Here is a 17,732-nt window from a genome sequence, read left to right as displayed (position 1 = left end):
CTGCATACACAGATTCTAGAGTTGTGTACTATCAGTAAGAATAGAGGGTCCTCAAAGGCCGACCACAAGAGACTCGCTAACTTTAAAGCTACCTGGAGAGTGTTATGCCACTTGTAAGATCAGGCTCCTTCACCAGTACACTTGATTGTGTACGCCTGTAGAACTCAAAACCAAACTCTCGAGCAGCTACAACAAAAGCTCCCTCATCAGGGGACTCCACTTCATAGTTGATGACTCCAGTAGTATTGTCCCTCTCAGGAATGGCAGTGTGACAGACGGCAAGAACACGGAAAAACAGCTGAATGGTTTTTGAGTTGGGTTCACTTATCCAGTGACCACCCAGCAGCCGATCATCACTAAAATTGAAGCCCTTCACATGACGCTTTTCAGGTGTCTCATCTTTAGAGGATTGCTCATGCTTCAAAGGCACCTTAAGGAGTTCGGATGCATATCTCCCTATCCTTATGGCTGCCGCTTTCTCAACCTCTGTGATACCACAACCATATGAGATGCCTGCTATAGAGCACTTCAAAAACTCCATCATGTTGCAAGTCAGTGTTCCTGTCTTGTCAGATAAGATCGTCTCAACTTGCCCGAGCTCCTCGTTTAGATTCGATGTTCTTGCACCAGCAAATTTATTTGTTTCTGTGTGAAACATCAATATGTCTTTGTTTATGAAGGTAGCTTGCAAAACTTTGACTATCTCAATGGATACATATAGAGATATAGGTATAAGGTAACCATACAAAATCAAGGCAGTAACAAGGTGTAAAAGTGCTGCTATGCCTGCCTTGTTTGGGTCATAAGATGGCGTGGCATTGTCGGGCCTTAGATACCACCACCTTGGCATCTCCCTCTTAGTCCTGATACCAAAAGAAAGTGAGCCAATGACACAGATGGTGAGCAAGATACAGAAGAGAAGGTAGATAATCTTGTCCATCTTCATCTCGATCCGGCTCCTCTTTGATGGTGAGTCGGTGGCATTCTGGATCACCTTAGTATCACACCCACTAAAGATCACAACCCCATATATGTACTCTGTGTTCCGGAGCTTTGAATCCCTAAGAAGGATTTGATGTGGACCTAGAGGATAGAGTTGTGATCCCAGCACATTTGCTGCATTGGCAAACTCAAGATTTCCTGTGAATGTATAGAGATTGGGATTTGGATCCTCACAGTTGACCGTGGCAGTGAAGGACTTGTAATTGAGATCCTCCTCAAGGTCGGATGTACACTCTAGAGACCTTTTCAGTTTCAAATTAGTCTCTCCATCTAAGTTCATCGTTTCCACATAACAGATCCCATCTTCAAAATTTGATGCCAGGAGGAGGAGATCGGCTGGAAAATAATGCTCTTTCTCGACCTTCACAACATCTCCAACCCGTAAATTTTTCCATTCCTTCTCTATAAACACACCATCTCCTTGGTTCACTTTGACTTTCCTATTATTGATCTCCTTATCCTGCATTGAAGTGAAAGCAAAACCCCATCAAATTGAGTAGTTACATTATGTTCTAGTGGGATCCTATACAACAGCTAAGACAATTTCTGGGTTTTCCATGTATGCTTGAGCAGATAGTTGAATTCTATACATGTTTACATATGAACATGCATTACATGTATGTTTCAGCAAAGGGTTGCATAATAAACAGTCACAATATGCATGCATGAGTGCGTACATACATGTGAACAAGCACATGCCTTACATGTATGCTTAAGCAAAAAGTTGTATAACAGAAATCATGCATGCATCTGTGCAAATGTAACTTCCACAGGGCCCAGGGGTTTTGCAAAACACTTGACCATTAATGCAATTAAACACTGAAATTGGCTAGAGCGTTAAACATATGCCACTTTATCCACAAAATTGTAAAAGAGAGGTGTGCATAGCTGACAGCACATAGAGGGCTGGCCAATGGACTGGCCCATGCACCTAAACTTACATGTTGTTGTTTGCTTTGTGTATGCACCTAATGAAATGATTTAACATGCTCTAATCCTCAAACGGCCTAAATGCTTGTTCTCCAAGTGGGTTAAGGGACTAACCTTGACATCTAAGGGTAGGAGACTAACCTACATAGCTCGCGTACTTGACATGTCCCAGACCAGGCTCACAATAGGATCACAACGTATAACAAATATTCCCAAATAGCACTATTGATGAGCCAATGTGTCACATTGCACCTCAGTTGCATGGTTGATGTGACATTCCCTCTCCTGCTTAGCTTGGTGGCCTCCAAGTAGTCCACCAATAACTAGGGGTACTCTTGGAAGAAATCATCATCCATCCAAACAGCTTTGTGAGTGTCTCAATCCTTGAACTTTGTGTAGAACTATTTCATTCTTCGATCGGAACCATGCTTCCACGTATGGAGGAGAATCTGCTCAGACTCGATGACTTCTGATTCGTCAACCACTGCTTATTCGGAACCTCTTGTAAGGATGGTCCAACATACGGCTTTAACCATGAGACGTGGAAGACATCACGCATAGTCCAACTGTATGGCAATTTCAACGTCATGGAGATATCACTGAGCTTCTTTACAATAGGGAACGGGCCGAAACTTCGAAAAGAGAGCTTGAGACAACGCTTGCCCACTTGCTTTAACCGTTGCTTCATGATGCAGAGAAGTATCCAATCTCCCTCCTTGTAGACTATAGTTGACATCTCTGCGAGACTTGTTGGCTTGCTTGGTGTATGCTTCCTGTGCTTTGGTTAGGTGCTCCTTCACTGACTCAATGATATCTGAGAATGTCTGTGTGACTTGTTGGAGTCCAACGATGGCAATATCATCCTTGTAAGAAGTGACGAGAAACGGCGACCAAATGGTGCCTCATATGGAGTCCTGCCAATGCTAGATGAATGAGTATCGTTGAGAATCGCCTGCACCAACGAAAGATATTGTTCCCACTTTGACTGCTTGTTATGGCAATATGATTTGAGAACGTTGAAATCCAACTGAGTGTAATTTTTTTTATTTTTTTTTCAGAAAGGAGACTTCTATTAAGTATGAAAAAATTTTACAAAATGGAGATTTCACACCAAGTAAGGTGGAGATCTCAACCACTCACGAGCCCTGTGCTGCCAATAGGGTCCCAAATGAGAGAACGTGAAAAAGATACCAATGTCCCACTCTCTCATAAACCGGCCGCGCTTCCTCTCCTCCGCAACCCTCGAAGATCCCTGGATTTTGGCCCAGGTAGCCATGATGGTGTGAATAATATCACTCCAAATCTTGCAAAGACACTGAGAAACAAGAACGGGAGTACCCTCAATGGCTTCGGTGCATCTAGCCTTCCAGATATTTCAGGCTGAGATGCTAGAAATAATCTCCCAAGAGCTGTATAACCTCTGTGCCGGAGGGACAAAGTGTGAAAGTGGCAAATCCTGAAGACAACACTGCCGAGCAACTCCTTGCCTAACCATAATGGCCAGGCTCCTGTCAGTCCCCTCGAATCTCAGCTGAGGCCCAGACTGTGTCAACCAAATGATAGAACCAAAAGAAATGATAGCATCCCTCTTAATCCTACCAAAGAGGTGTGCAATCGCAGACCAAACCCTTTGTGCTTCCCTGCATTCCCATAAACAATGGTAAACTGACTCCGAAACTCCTGCACATCTAGGGCATGCTGGGCAAGCACCAGTAATAGACCTCCACTGATTGGTGGCCAAACCACCATGAAGAGAAACCCAGATAAAGGAGGAAATCTGTGGCTTCCTATAAGAATGCCACAATCTCCGCCAAAAAACCCTCTGAATGTCAGTCGAAATGCCGTAAGATTCCCAATGGGGTCGTTTGGCCATTTGTCTGTGGATGAAAAGCACTAGACAACTGCAATTTAGTCCCAAGGTTATCAAACAATGCTCTCCAAAAATGAGAAGTATCTCTATTTGAAGTAATTGTCCTTGGCAATCCACAAACTGGGTACCAAAAAGGAATGAACAAGCGTGCAATATCTTCGATTGTGGCCGTCTGTTTGCACGGAATGAGCATGCAAAATTGCTGAACCGGTCCACAATGACCAAACATTGTGTATTCTAGGTTCGTGTAGTGGCTAGAAGAGGACCTACGAAATCCATACTGATGTCTTGAAAAGGTTCCTCGGGAATAGACAAAGGTTGTAGCAACCCGACCTACTTCGAGTATGAAACCTTCACTTTTTGACAAATTTGACATGCTTAGACATACTAGTAGACATCCCTTCGCATTTTCGGCCAATGAAAGAATCGCTCTAACTTCTCCAAGGTATTATTGATACCTCAATGACCCCCAACAAGAGAGTCATGCGCATCATGAAGAAGTGCCAGTTTTTTCTTTGAGTATGCATAGCTAGTTCTTGTAAAACAACCAGTCATCTTGGATCAAGTAATGACCCGGTTCTGATACAAGGACCATACTGTGTGGAGTCCCGAACACCTCTGAATCTGCATATTGTGCTTTCATGCTATCCAAATGTTTTTCTTCAATCTCTAGCATAGTTGACTCCTATAACGTTTGAATGGTTGACTTCCAACTAAGAGCGTCAACAAGATGGTTATTCTTGCCACAGGACATATTTGATCATACCTCCAAATGGTTGGAAGATCCCACTCCACGTAGCTTGCATGTCACTCCATTGGACACTAGGCATGGTTTGCAACCATTTAAGTGCCTCATGATCAGTCTTTGCTGTAAATTTCCTCCCGTAAAGGAAAGTTTTCCAATGCTTAAGAGCGGTGATCATCTCTAAAAGCTCTTTATCGTAAACCGAATAATTCTTTTCGGCATCATTCAACTTGCGACAATAGTAAGCCACTACTCTTAAGTGAATATTTACCACTTGTTCACATGCCACAAGCCATGTCAAAATACAGGGCACTCGCATGGTTCACGGGTGGGCGTCCCTTGCTCGTGAACTGGACACGTCAGAGTAGGCAGTCACACGAAAACAAGACATGTGAAATCAATTTCAAGTAAGCAGAGATGCGTGCACATGCATCATGCAATGGATATATCTCCCGTTCTTGGAACCTATAAATAGCAGGTCTTCTTCAGCACAGAATCAGCTCAACTAGGATTGGATTCCATGTGTTGGCCACACTATGGGTGACATGAGGCTTGGCTTCCCGTAGGCGACATGAGTCTTGGCCTTAGTACGGGTGACACGAAGCTCCTTGGCCTTTCGTACCTTGGCACGGAATAGGGAAGAACACTTGGCTAGCCAAATGGTGATAGGAAGCGTGTATTCATCTTCTTGGATGATATGCTCATCTTTTTTGCCACAGCAAAGCAGCACGAGCGGGATGTGGAGAAGCTCTTGCAACTCTTACGAGACAATAAGCTCTACATTAACGAAAAGAATTTGGCCTCTTAGAGGTTCATTATCTGGGATACGTTTTCAGTCAGTTTGGTATTCGTTTGGACCCCAACAAGGTATCGTTTGGACTCCCACAAGCTACAAGATATATTGGATTGGGATGTACCTAAGACTGCCTAGGAAATGTGATCATTTGTGGGTCTTTGCTGGGCCTACAGTACCCACATCAACAAATTTTCCGACCTTGCAGCACCTCTTACAGATCTGCTCAAGGGCGTGAAGATGCGTCGCTAGAAAGTGTGTTATGGGAAAAGCACTTGAGGCCTTCCATGCATTATAGAAAGTGGCCTCAAAAGCACCACTCCTCAAGCTAGCATTATGGGATGACCCATTCGAGGTTATCACTGACGCTAGCAGCCTTGCCATTGGCATTGTTTTGTAGCGAGAAGATTTTGTTTATTCTTGTAGAGGTTTTATAACCTTTACTGTTCACACTTCATTAAAGCCAAGCATCGCCACTGACCAGTGCCTGCCAAGGTGTGGCCAGCCCAACAACTGTGGGCAGCTCGCTAGGCCATTTAACCCTCATGTGGCCCTCTTTAGTAGGGGGGGGGGAAGGGGGAGGGGTGGGCGAGGGGGGGATTTTTATAAAGCTGCCCACCTTTAAGGAAGGTGGGCACTATCACATGTCAAAGGGGGGTTGGACCCCTTCCACCCTCTTCCACCAACCTCTCCCATGAGTGCTTCTCACCCTTTCCCTCTCATTGGAAAGGAAGCGCATCATTTCTGGGCTGTCATTGGAAAGGAAGCGCATCAGACTGTACCTGCAAGTACACCTCCTGGAAACCCTACTGTACCTACAGTACCGGCTCGAAACCCTACTGTACCTGCAAGTACACCTGCTAAAAAAACCCTACTGTATCTACAAGTACACCTGCTGGAAACCCTACGTACCTGCAGTACGTTTGGAAACCCTGCTATACCTACAAGTGCACCTGCTGGAAACCCTTCTAACCTGCAATACAGGCTGGAATCCCTACTGTAGCTGCCGTACCTGCTGGAAACCCTTCTGTACCTGCTGCACTTACAGTAGTACCTACTGTAGCAGATGTACTGGTTATGAATCGACTCCGTGTGAGTACCCAATATTGGAAACTGCATACTGGTACCTGTTTGTGTACTTGTACCTATTTGTGTGCATGTACCTGTTTGTGTACTTGCACCAAGAAGGCTTGAGCCACAGTATCTACGAGGGTGTGAGCCAAGCTCCTGTACGGAGCGCCTATTCGTGTGTGGTCTCGAAACGACAGTTTCGTGTTCACTTCCCTCCAGGTGTATGAGACTGGCGGCCAAGCTACTTTGATTCATTTGACGTTTCCGGCATCGACAATCTACTCCAACACACTTTTGTTCGGATAATTTGTCTTCATATTTGCATTGCAGTGGATTATCTAGCTGGCAAGCCCCTTGGAGCTTTGTACAGTTTAAATACTTCAATATTGAGGGGACAAAGGGGGGGGGGAGGGGGGGGGGGGGGGGGGTTGGCCCCAGTGGTAGTGTACTGTGCAGTGCTTGTCTCTTGCAGATTATCTTGTGCAGTGATGTATCTTTCAGTTGTTTTGTGCATTGTAGCTACTACATTTTAAGCGTTGACGCACGTATTCTTTACGAGACGGTGCCCAAGGATGTTCACATCTAGCTGGTGTAGTTTCAGTGGTGTCAGAGCACGGTTGTTTCCCTCTTCTCAGTGGGGAAACAGTCGTTTCAGTATTGAGCTCCGTGTGAACAGCCGTCATACACTATGGAAAGACATGCACAGAGTGGGCAAGGGCCTAGTCCACATGGACATCCAAGTGGTACACATTCTTCTGATGCTTTGGATAAAAGGCATATGCATACAGGTTATGTGGAGAGGCAAACACATGTGGGACAGCACTCTCAAAGCCAACAAGGCATGCATCAAGATGACCCAAATGTGTTGAAGGCCGAGATGGAACGTCTAAAGAGGTAGTTGAATACCAAGATGTTTCATGAGAACCGCAGGTTCAAAAGCTTATGGAGGCCACAAAGGCCGAGTCTATGATTGCACTCTCAAAGCCACAAACACATGTGGGACAGCACTCTCAAAGCCAACAGGGGATGCATCAAGATGACCCAAATGTGTTGAAGGCCATGATGGAACATCTAAAGAGGCAGTTGAATACCAAGATGTTTCATGAGAACCACAACAAAGGCCGAGTCTATGATTGCACATTCTATGGACTCTATGGCTAGGGAATTGGGTGTGAACCCTCACTCGCCTGTCCCTCTGCAGCCTTCGCTAGCCTTTCCTCAATCCCCACCTGCCCTTCGCTAGCCTTTCAGTCCCCGCCTGCCCTTCAGCTGCCCCCGCCAGCCCCTCTGCTGCCCCCCGCCTGCCTTCGCCTGCACCTTTTGCTGCCCCCGCCAGCCCCCCTTTTGCTGCCCCACCTGCCCTTCCAGCTGCCCCCGCCAGCCCCTCTGCTGCCCCCCGCCAGCCTTCGCCTGCCCCTTTTGCTGCCCCCGCCAGCCCTCCTTTTGCTGCCCCGCCTCCCCCTTTGCTGCCCGCTCCCTGCCTTCTTCAATCCCCGCCTGCCCCTCTGCTGCCCCCGCCTGCCCCTTTGCCCTTGCTTCCCCAGCTGTTCCCCGCCTTTTCCCCCCTTCCTCTGCTCCCGTTTTCCCTGCAGCTATTTTATCTGGATTCAAGTCGGCCGCCCACTTTTCTTGATTGGTCTTATGGCTTTTTCTACCGCAGCCAATCTCTCATCACCCCCACTGGCCGGGAGAATCATCAATTTTTCACAAGACGAGCTCACCTCTCTTCAGCACAACATTGACCTTGAGGTCCAGACTACCCTTGTTGCGAGAGTTTATGGTTCCCACCCCTCTCGTTCGCAGGCCCGTGAATGGCTTCTAGCAGCTCTCCCTTCGAAGCTGATTGTGCACTTTCAGGATACTCGTTTTCTTGGTCAAGGCTTCTTCTAGGTGGACTTTCATTCTTCAGAAGCTACTTCTCAAGCTTTGGCTAGCAGCCCCTTTCCTCTTGGTCCTAGGAAGATTTTCTTCTTTCTCAGTACCAGGTGGGCTTTGATCCAGTGGTGGAGGATCAACGCCTTACCTCGGTCTCACTACGGTTCCCTACTCTTCCTCGATCCTATTGGAAGCTTTTAGCTTCCATAGCGGCATCCTTTGGCCAAGTTCTAGAGGTACCAATCCTCCCGAGCTCTCCCGCCTCAGCTTCCGCGGCCGTTACCGTCACTCTTGATGGTGTACCCCGGGTCCTTGTGCTTGTTCCTGATCCATCGATTACTGATGATCATGTTATGTTTCAGAGACCTGACGGATCTCATTTTCGCCAGAGGATGGAGATTGCAAGCAGACCTGACCAGTGTCAGATTTGTCGTCGACAAGGTCACATTGCTAGAGATTGTCCCAGATCGAGGGGCCATGCTAGGAGGCGGTGTGGTCCTGCCTATCAGAGGCCTTCTTCAGATGCCGACACTCCAGCTACTCCTTTGCCACAGCAAACCACACAGCGTTGGGTTGTGGTTAGGGATTGTCAAATCCCCACGGATCTCCTCGTGATCGATCTTGGTTCGAGACTCGAAACCTGCAAACGAACGAACAAACAAACAAGCAAGGGGGTGCAGGCCTGACTCACCTCCCAACAATGACAGTCGTGGGCGAGCCCACAGTCTTGGCTGTCCCCACCGAGCCACGAGCTGAGCTAACTAGGATGACATACCGACCAATCTCCTCCTCGCGACGTCCCATACCGCCACGAAGCTGCCCTCGCGGGCCTCAAGACTGCTGCCGACCTCGGCGGCGTAAAGCAGGTGCACGTCTGCACTGGATCCAGGCTCCAAGACCATAGAGCTCTCACAAACTCGCGAGACTCTCTATATCCCAATAACTAACCTTGGCCACCCTTTTATAGGCTCTTGGCCGGTCATCGGGCGTCCACACTTAGGCGCCCGCCCGTCCATACTTGGGTGCCCGCCCGTTAGTATATCCCTAACTCAGCTCGTCAATCAGCCTGCCTAGTTCCAAGCTTCCCCAAGCCTCGAAACTAGTCTTGCGTGCATGTAGCACACGGTAGATACACACTGTGCCCATGACATACTCCCCTTCCTCTAAGAGCTCACTCCTGAGCTCACTAAAAAGCCAGGGTAATCTCTCTGAAGACTAGTCAATGTCTCCCATGTAGCGTCCTCCTCAACACGATCCTTCCACTTGATCTTGTATTCCGTGATAAGCGTTGTCGTGCCATGGCACGTCTATGGTGTGAAACCATGCATGTGAGGCCATCAAATGCAAATCCAGATGCATGGGGTTAAGTGCCATGACGAGTCATTATATGATGCCATGTACATATGTTCATATTGTAAATGAGGTTCAATAAAACGAGCTGAGGCTGAGCCAGGTCTCGGAGTTTTTGTATATGAGTGTGGTGGGTGATGGTTCTGCTCTTACTCAGAGCTCATGGGTAAGTTGGAAACATTCAGTTATACATGATGGTATGAGTGGCTCGCCAAAGGGATATGTTAATGATGTTAATGGCTTCCCATGTGCATAATGTGTAGTAGCTTCTTAATGGTATCGATGGGCCGAGTCAGTGAATACCTCTTATGGGAGTGCAAACATGAGGGCATGCCAATGCACAAGGGAATGCATTTATGAAGACATGGAGATATATTTGAGTGAACAATTGGGGGATTCTACAAATCACATGGTTGATATGATGACATTATAAACCATGGAGGCATCAAGAGCAATGGAGATCCAATGGAGCATTAGAGTGCCGAAGTCTTTATCGAATGCGGGAGACACAATTGGATGATCAACCTTGTATTGGAAAGCTTGTCTTGATGCCAATGTTAGGAGCATCACATACCTTATTGAATGTAGATTATAATAAGGGATATTATAAGGGCAGCTTGCGTGGCATAAAAAGGAGAAATAATCGAAAGCAATAGAAAAGGAAAGGTGGCGCATGAGTATTTTCGAAGAGGAGAAATGCGTGAAGATAGCTGCAAAAGGTGAGGGGCGCCGAACTCCTTGCGGGAAAGTAAGGAAAAACCAGAGTGTGGGGGGGAGCGCATATCAGAAATCGGGAGTCTGCAGAAAAAAGGAGAGCAGAGATGCCTTCGACCAGAGTTTTTAATTGCAAGCTGGCGGCGACTGTTCATGTCATGTAGGAGTTAGAATTGATGAGCTAATTGAGTGCTTTCTAGTGATGGGATTTTCAGTATATATATGTTTTCTGCCTTTCACGGCCGGCAGCGAAGCGCCGTATGGAGTTAATAAAAAATCATGTGAAATCCGCTTTGCTACCTTCAGATAAGTGTTGATTTAATTTTATTTTATTTCACTATCCTACCTACCCACGATTTGAAAAATCGTAAAGTCCATAAACCCTTAAAGGTTTTGTAAATCAAGAAAGACTTGGTATGAGGAGTTGTGATATTAATGCATCAAAATACGTGGAATCAAAGTATCAGAAAATGCAGCAAGGATTCTGGTAAATTTGATTTTGTTTCTACCCTAGTGGATCTGAAATGCAAGTCATGGAATTTCTTAAAAATCATGTGAGCATGTTATAGTTATGCCATATATCACCTTTTGTTTGTGAGTTGTTGGAATTTAAAGGCAGGTTTTCAGGTGAAAAAGAATATCATGAGATGATGGAATTGATGACACTGGATGTATGGAATGTAAATGGTCACATGTATGTTGGAAATATTTGAAGGTCATGTTATGCCTACATGTGATTGGTTTGAGGGATTTGGAAAGAGGAGCTAGTGAATCTATGCTTGGAAAGGGACAAGCACTTGGTACACAATTTTTGTGCAATCATCAGGATGAATTCAAGGATGTATTGAGGAGAATTGACACATGTATATGTCATTAAAAAAATGGATATGTCCTATGCTCCTTGGAGAATTTTGTGTGTGAGTTTCCTTGTGAAGTTTGGTACTTACTCTCACAGCTAGAAGTCTCGTACTTTCCCAGCGACACCGTCCACGTCACGACAGCTCTTTGGTGAACCCAACGTGAAACTGCTGGGGTGAGAGTGTGGTGAAATATACAGGGAAGCTATGGCTGAGAATTCTGAGGGTCAGGGGGTTCATTTTGACCCCGGAGTTATGCAGATGTTTCAGATGTTTACTATGTACATGCAACAGCAGCAAGCTGCTGAGAGGGGACAAATTTCCACGACCAAAGCACTACAATCAATTGTGAAAAAGGTGGATCAATTTGATGGAAAGGATATCACAAAGTACCTGCGCAATTACATAAAGGAAATGGAGCTAAACAGGGTGACTGAGGAGGATATGGTTCGAAGTTTTGAGCTGGTATGTGTTCCTGAAATAAGAGAGCGCATAAGAGGATTGCAGACAGCACATGGTGGCAGAAATTGGGAGGAGTTCAAGCTTGCTTTAAAGGACGAATATTTCATGGAGGATTCTGAGCGAGTGACCAAACGAACTTTCTTGGAATGGGTCACAAAACCTAAAATGGGAATTTCTGCCACAAAGCTGCTAAGAGAGTTTCAGAAGCGCTATGCCCAGCTGTCAAGGATAGAGCGTACAACTTTGGACAGAGAAAAAACAGAGCTCTTCTTACAAGCAGATGGGAAAGATCTCCAAGAAAAACTGGAAATTCTCCTCGAGGATAAGGATACAGAGCAGGGACTAAAGAGTGATTGGAATGATGTTGAGGATGCGGTCACTATGCTAGCAAAGCGGCAACGAAGGAGGGATAAAATGGTGATGAGCTCGGGAACTCCTATAACTGCTGTTACCCCTGAAAATCTACCAAAACCAGCTGCTGCAATCCCAAAGGTAGAAGGGCCGATGGATGAGCTTATTAAGGGTATGCGAGACCTAAAATTGAAGATGTCCAGGATTGAAGAAAAGGGGCTACCATTAGGGCAGCTTCTATGCAAAGGCCTCAAAGCAAAGAAGGGTTTACATACAGATGCATATGGTGTGATGACCCAGAACATGCAAAGAAAGATTGTGCTAGCTATAAAGAAGCTCTTAAAAATCAACTTGTGTTTTTCAAAGATGGGAAAATCCACCTTACAGAGACTGGTCTTCCATTGAGTACAAACTTTGGGAAAGGAGGGATGAAAAAGCTGGTTGAGGATATGGCTGCTAGTCATGCCATCTCTATGGCTGAGGCAGCAACCTATGGATTAAAGGCTGGTCAATCAAAGCAGGGATCTGAGAATGATGAAGATTATGAGAATGAAGATTATGAGAATGAAGATTTTTGGCCATCAACAATGGAATTAATTGCGTCAAAGAAGGTGTCTAAGCAAGCTTTGCATGAGGCAGGTGACTGTATACGTCTTGAGACTGGCTGGGAGGAGCCTGTGGATTCTTTATCTGTTCATGCCTACATTGCTAAATGCCAAAATAATGAGACAGGTAGAGGAGAAGCGTAAAAGGGAAAATGAGGAAGGAGGGCCATCAAAAAGAGTTACACGTGGAAGTGAAAAGAAGGATCTTGGGCCATCACATATGCCTCCACCGCATAGTAGACCTCCACAGGAAGTATCAATGGAAGAAGTGCCAGCAAAAATGAAGCATGAGAAGGAGAAGGGTAAAGGGAAAAGTCCACTCTACAAGCTTCAATCTGATATTGAAGCCGCAACAGATCTCAAAAAGGTGCTTGAAGAGAGGATTCTAAACAGCAGGGTGGAATTTACACTAGGGGAAGTCTTGGGGATTGCAAAGAAAGAATTTCATGATGAGATAATTGATATTATACGAAGGAAAAGGCAGTCCATAATTGAATCTATTCCATCACAAGGGGAGGCAAGCACTTCCAAGACTCATGGAGTACAGGTACAGCAAAAGGAAGAGAGAGAAAATGTGGTGGAATGTAATCACTCTGCTAATGGGGAACGACAAGTGCGCTTTGTGGAAGAGGACGATGAAAAAGAAGTTCTTACAAAGAGTCATTACTCCAGGAGCCATTGGGCAAGAGTAACCACTGAAACCCTTGTCAAGATAGGTGATTTGGAAGAGCCATATGTCGCTCTAATTGATCATGGGTCTGAAATAAATCTTATGGCTAAAAATCTCTACAACAAATGTAAGTGGCCAATGGATGTAGATCATGGGTGGATGATTAAAGCAGCTAATAACTCATCTGGAGAGCTCTATGCAGCATGTCCAAATGTAAGGGTAACTATAGGGGATGTGAAAGATGATCAGAACTTCTTTGTTCAGGAGATGTCATCGTATCCCCTCATCCTTAGGCAACCCTACATTACAGCTGTAAGGATGGAAACAAAGGTTTTGGATGATGGCTCGGCATATGCGAGAATAAGGAGTAAAGATGGCAAAAAAGCTGTTCAGTTTTTGACAGTTTGCATTAACCATGAAAGGAATCGTGAGTCTCTTCGAGCACAGTCACTCCCAAAGATAAATAGAGAATTCATGAATTACAGGGAGATGAGGGATTTTGGCCAGGTGCCATTGTAAAGCGGGATTCCAATGGTACAAGGGAAAATGAGTTCTCGCAGGACTCAATCAATGTAAATAACTTTTCAGCAAATTTTCAAGGATTCTCTAGCTATGGGTCACTGGTCTTTGTAAAAGCAAGGATTTGAAGCGTGGTATGCGTAGACATGTACAAAATGAACAAAAAAGTCTTGAGCAGTGTGGTCTTTTGGAGAAGAATGAGTTTATTTCAGGGGTGCTTGATGAGGTGTCATTTGTAGATACTATGGATGTGCTTTTTGATATGGGAAGAGCATGCTTACAGGGTGGAAATGAGATGATAGAGGTGTCATCTGTGGAGATGTATGATATAATCCGGGAATTTGAGGGGGTGGAATGTAAAAACATGAATTGCGAGATGGATGCCCATGTTGATACAAAGTACAAAACAGTTGCAAAGAAGGTGAAACCAGTTGCCTTGCCTTTGCCACCAGGAAGCAAGGAGAAAATAGATGAAGCTTCTATGCAACCAAATCTTAGAGATCCGAAGAAAATTGGGCATAAGTTTACACAGGAAACTCTAAAAGAGCTGAAGATTGGTGAGAAGGATTTTCTATTGCCAGTTGAAAAGAAATGCTTTGAGGAAATGCTTGTGAAACATGGGAAAGCCTTTGCTTTTCAGCCGCATGAGATAGGCTGTGTTGATCCAAGTGTAACAGCACCAATGGTGATCTTTGCTGTTCCACATGTGCCCTGGAACCTGCGGCGGCGGCCAATTCCAGTACCAAAGGCTCTCTTGCCAAAGCTGATGGAATTACTAAAAGAAAAGATCAGGATGGGAATTTAGGAGCCATCATGTGCTCCATATTCCAACAGATGGTTTACTGTGCCAAAGAAAAATGGAACATTGCACTTTATTCAAGACATGCAACCTGTAAACAAAGTCACAATCAGGAATGTGGGAGCAGGTCCGATTGTGGATGAGTTTGCAGAAGCATTTGCAGGGAAAGCTATATACTCTATGGGTGATCTGTATTCGGGATATGATCAGTTCCAGCTGGATATACAAAGCAGGGACTTGACCACAATGAGAACTCCTTTGGGATTAGTAAGGATGTGTACCTTACCACAGGGAGCCACCAACTCAGTGGCACATATGATGAATGGAATGAATAAAGTCTTACGAGACTTCATACCACAAATAACTATGCCATTTTTGGATGATGTGCCAATAAAGGGCTGTGAGGATGAGAAAGACAAAGATAGGGATTTGGATTCAAAAGGGTGCCGCAAGTTTGTGGCAAATCATATAAAGGATTGTGATATGATTCTATCCAGGCTTGAAGAAGTGAATCTTACTTTATCTGGGCTGAAATCAGTGTTTGGAGTTGATGAAGTGCTAATAGTGGGACATCTTTGTAGTACTAGTGGACGCCGACCTTGTCCAGCCAAGATAGATGCAATACAAAGAATGAAAGAGACATGCATTAACGTTACAAAGCTGAGGAGATTTCTTGGAGCATGTGTCTTTTATGTTATTTGGATCCCACATTATGCACATGTAGCAGATCCTCTTTATCAACTTTTGAGGAAAAATCAAAAATTTCTGTGGAGTGCAGTACATATTAAAGCTATGCGGAAGCTGAAATGTTTGCTCCAATCATCACCTACTCTGAGGAAGGCAGATTATGAGTGTGGCAGGCCTGTGATTGTTACAGTTGATACTAGTCCTACTGGGATAGGATGGGCAGTAGGGCAAGATGATGAGGATGATCACAGGTATGTAATCAGATTTGGAGCAAAGGTATTAAGCATCCGACAAAGAAAATATCCGCAGATCAAGAGAGAGTTATGGGGAATAGTCACTGCTCTAAAATGTGAAAAAGAATATCTTATTGAGGCATCTGTACTTGTGGAAACTGATTGCTTGCCACTTCTTGGGATGATAGCAAGTTGTACCACTCCAGATATTGCTATGCTTAGGTGGATTGCTTATATCAAGTCACTAAATCCTGAGTTTGAGCATATTGTGGGAAAAGATAATCCAGTTGTGCAGATATGCTATCAAGAGCCAGGTATGAAGATAAAAAAGAGATGATTAGTGACATTGATGATGTGGGTACAAAGTTCTACACTACTGCATATGCAAAGGGGGACCATATTTGCCTATCAAATACACTTGAGTCTTTTACTGAGGAAATGTATGAAGGAGATTGGTTGCTTATTGGTCAATACTTGAGTACTCTGACAAGACAGGAAAGTTGGTCTGACTCAGAATTTAAGAGGATCCGCAGAAAAGCATATGGTTATTTTCTAAAGGATGGGTACCTCTGGAAGCATCCTAAGCAGAGGAATGCTATGCCACAGAGAGTCATATGTGATAAAGAGACTCAAGGGAAGCTTGTGAAAGAATTCCATGAGAGTCTCTGGGCTGGACATCGAAGTGTGTGGGCCACCTTTACCAAAATAAAGGAAAAATATTGGTGGAAAGGAATGTACAAGGATATTTCCCAATATGTGGAAATATGCATGGTATGTCAAATGTACTCAAATGTGCGACATCGTGATGGCTTGCAACCAACCTACCCACCTGCCATGCACTACAAATGGGTAGTGGATCTAGTTACAATGCCTTTGGGAATTTGGCAGATGCGGTACATAGCACTTGCAAGAGAAGATTTGACAAATCAGCGTGCTCTTAGAACAAAGAGTACGGAAACAGTATGCAAATTTCTCTTGGAAGATGTGATTTGTCGGTATGGTTGTGTTGGGAAAATAACAGCTGATAGGGGTGAGCTAGATGTTGAAGAAGCAAGGGAATTCTTCTCTAGAATTGGCATCAAACTGTCCCTAACATGTGCTTACAATCCTGAGGGCAATGGTAAAAGTGAGCGAGGACATCCTCCAATCATTAAAGCTTTGGCTAAGGCATGCAGAGAAAGAATGCGAGAGTGGCCAAGGCTGCTACCATATGCTTTGTGGGCTGACCGTACAACTCATAGTTCAGTGACAGAATACATGCCTGCAGAATTAATGTATGGTCAGAAGCCAGTAATGCCAGTTGAAGAAGTAATTCCAACTTGGAATGTATTGCCCTGGATGGAAGGATTGAGCAGGGAAGACCTCCTTGCATTGCGAATAAGGCAGTTGGAGAGGAGGCCTGAAGATGTAGAGCTTGCTAAAGCTCGCTTGAAAGATGCAAGGTTGAAAAATAAAGAAAGATTTGATAGAAGACACAGACTCCGGCCAAAACCTATTGAAGAAGGTGATTGGGTTCTAATGTATGATAGTAGTCTTGACAACCAGTTCACTGTTCAAAGAAAGTTTGCAAAAAGATGGTTTGGCCCTTACATTGTCAAGCATGTGCATGGAAATGCCACGTATACTCTGTGTGAGCTTGATGGAACAGAGATAAAGAATCTTGTAGCAGGCAAAAGGATCAAGATGTTTAAAAGAAGGCTTGACAATGATCCTTTTGATTCACAAGGAACTCAGGATGAGAGGCTTGATAATGATAACATGGATATGACTGAAGAGGAAGAGGATGATTTTCCTAATAATGTTGAAGATGAGGACGACATCCAGATATATGTGGATCTTGATGAAGATTTGGCACATACCAGAGGATGTGCAGGTTTAGAGGGGGCGGATGTCGTGCCATGGCACGTCTATGGTGTGAAACCATGCATGTGAGGCCATCAAATGCAAATCCAGATGCATGGGGTTAAGTGCCATGACGAGTCATTATATGATGCCATGTACATATGTTCATATTGTAAATGAGGTTCAATAAAACGAGCTGAGGCTGAGCCAGGTCTCGGAGTTTTTGTATATGAGTGTGGTGGGTGATGGTTCTGCTCTTACTCAGAGCTCATGGGTAAGTTGGAAACATTCAGTTATACATGATGGTATGAGTGGCTCGCCAAAGGGATATGTTAATGATGTTAATGGCTTCCCATG

The 17,732-nt window shown here is 44.7% G+C and overlaps 1 protein-coding gene across 1 annotated transcript in view; it reads right to left on the bottom strand.

The window, feature by feature from the left end:
* The window catches only part of LOC147631816 (putative phospholipid-transporting ATPase 9), a 152,620-nt gene that overhangs the window by 106,941 nt on the left and 27,947 nt on the right, over positions 1-17,732 (bottom strand). Inside the window, exon 2 of the mRNA XM_086808344.1 lies at positions 93-1,462. Coding sequence (XP_086664470.1) covers positions 93-1,462 — 1,370 coding nt within the window. The remainder of the gene's footprint in view (positions 1-92; positions 1,463-17,732) is intronic.

Source organism: Cibotium barometz, chromosome 14, assembly GCF_041138505.1.
Source record: "Cibotium barometz isolate CiBa-2024 chromosome 14, ASM4113850v1, whole genome shotgun sequence".
NCBI lineage: Eukaryota > Viridiplantae > Streptophyta > Polypodiopsida > Cyatheales > Cibotiaceae > Cibotium > Cibotium barometz.
Note: the sequence above shows the minus strand (reverse complement) of the source record. Positions and strands in the feature narration are given on the sequence as shown.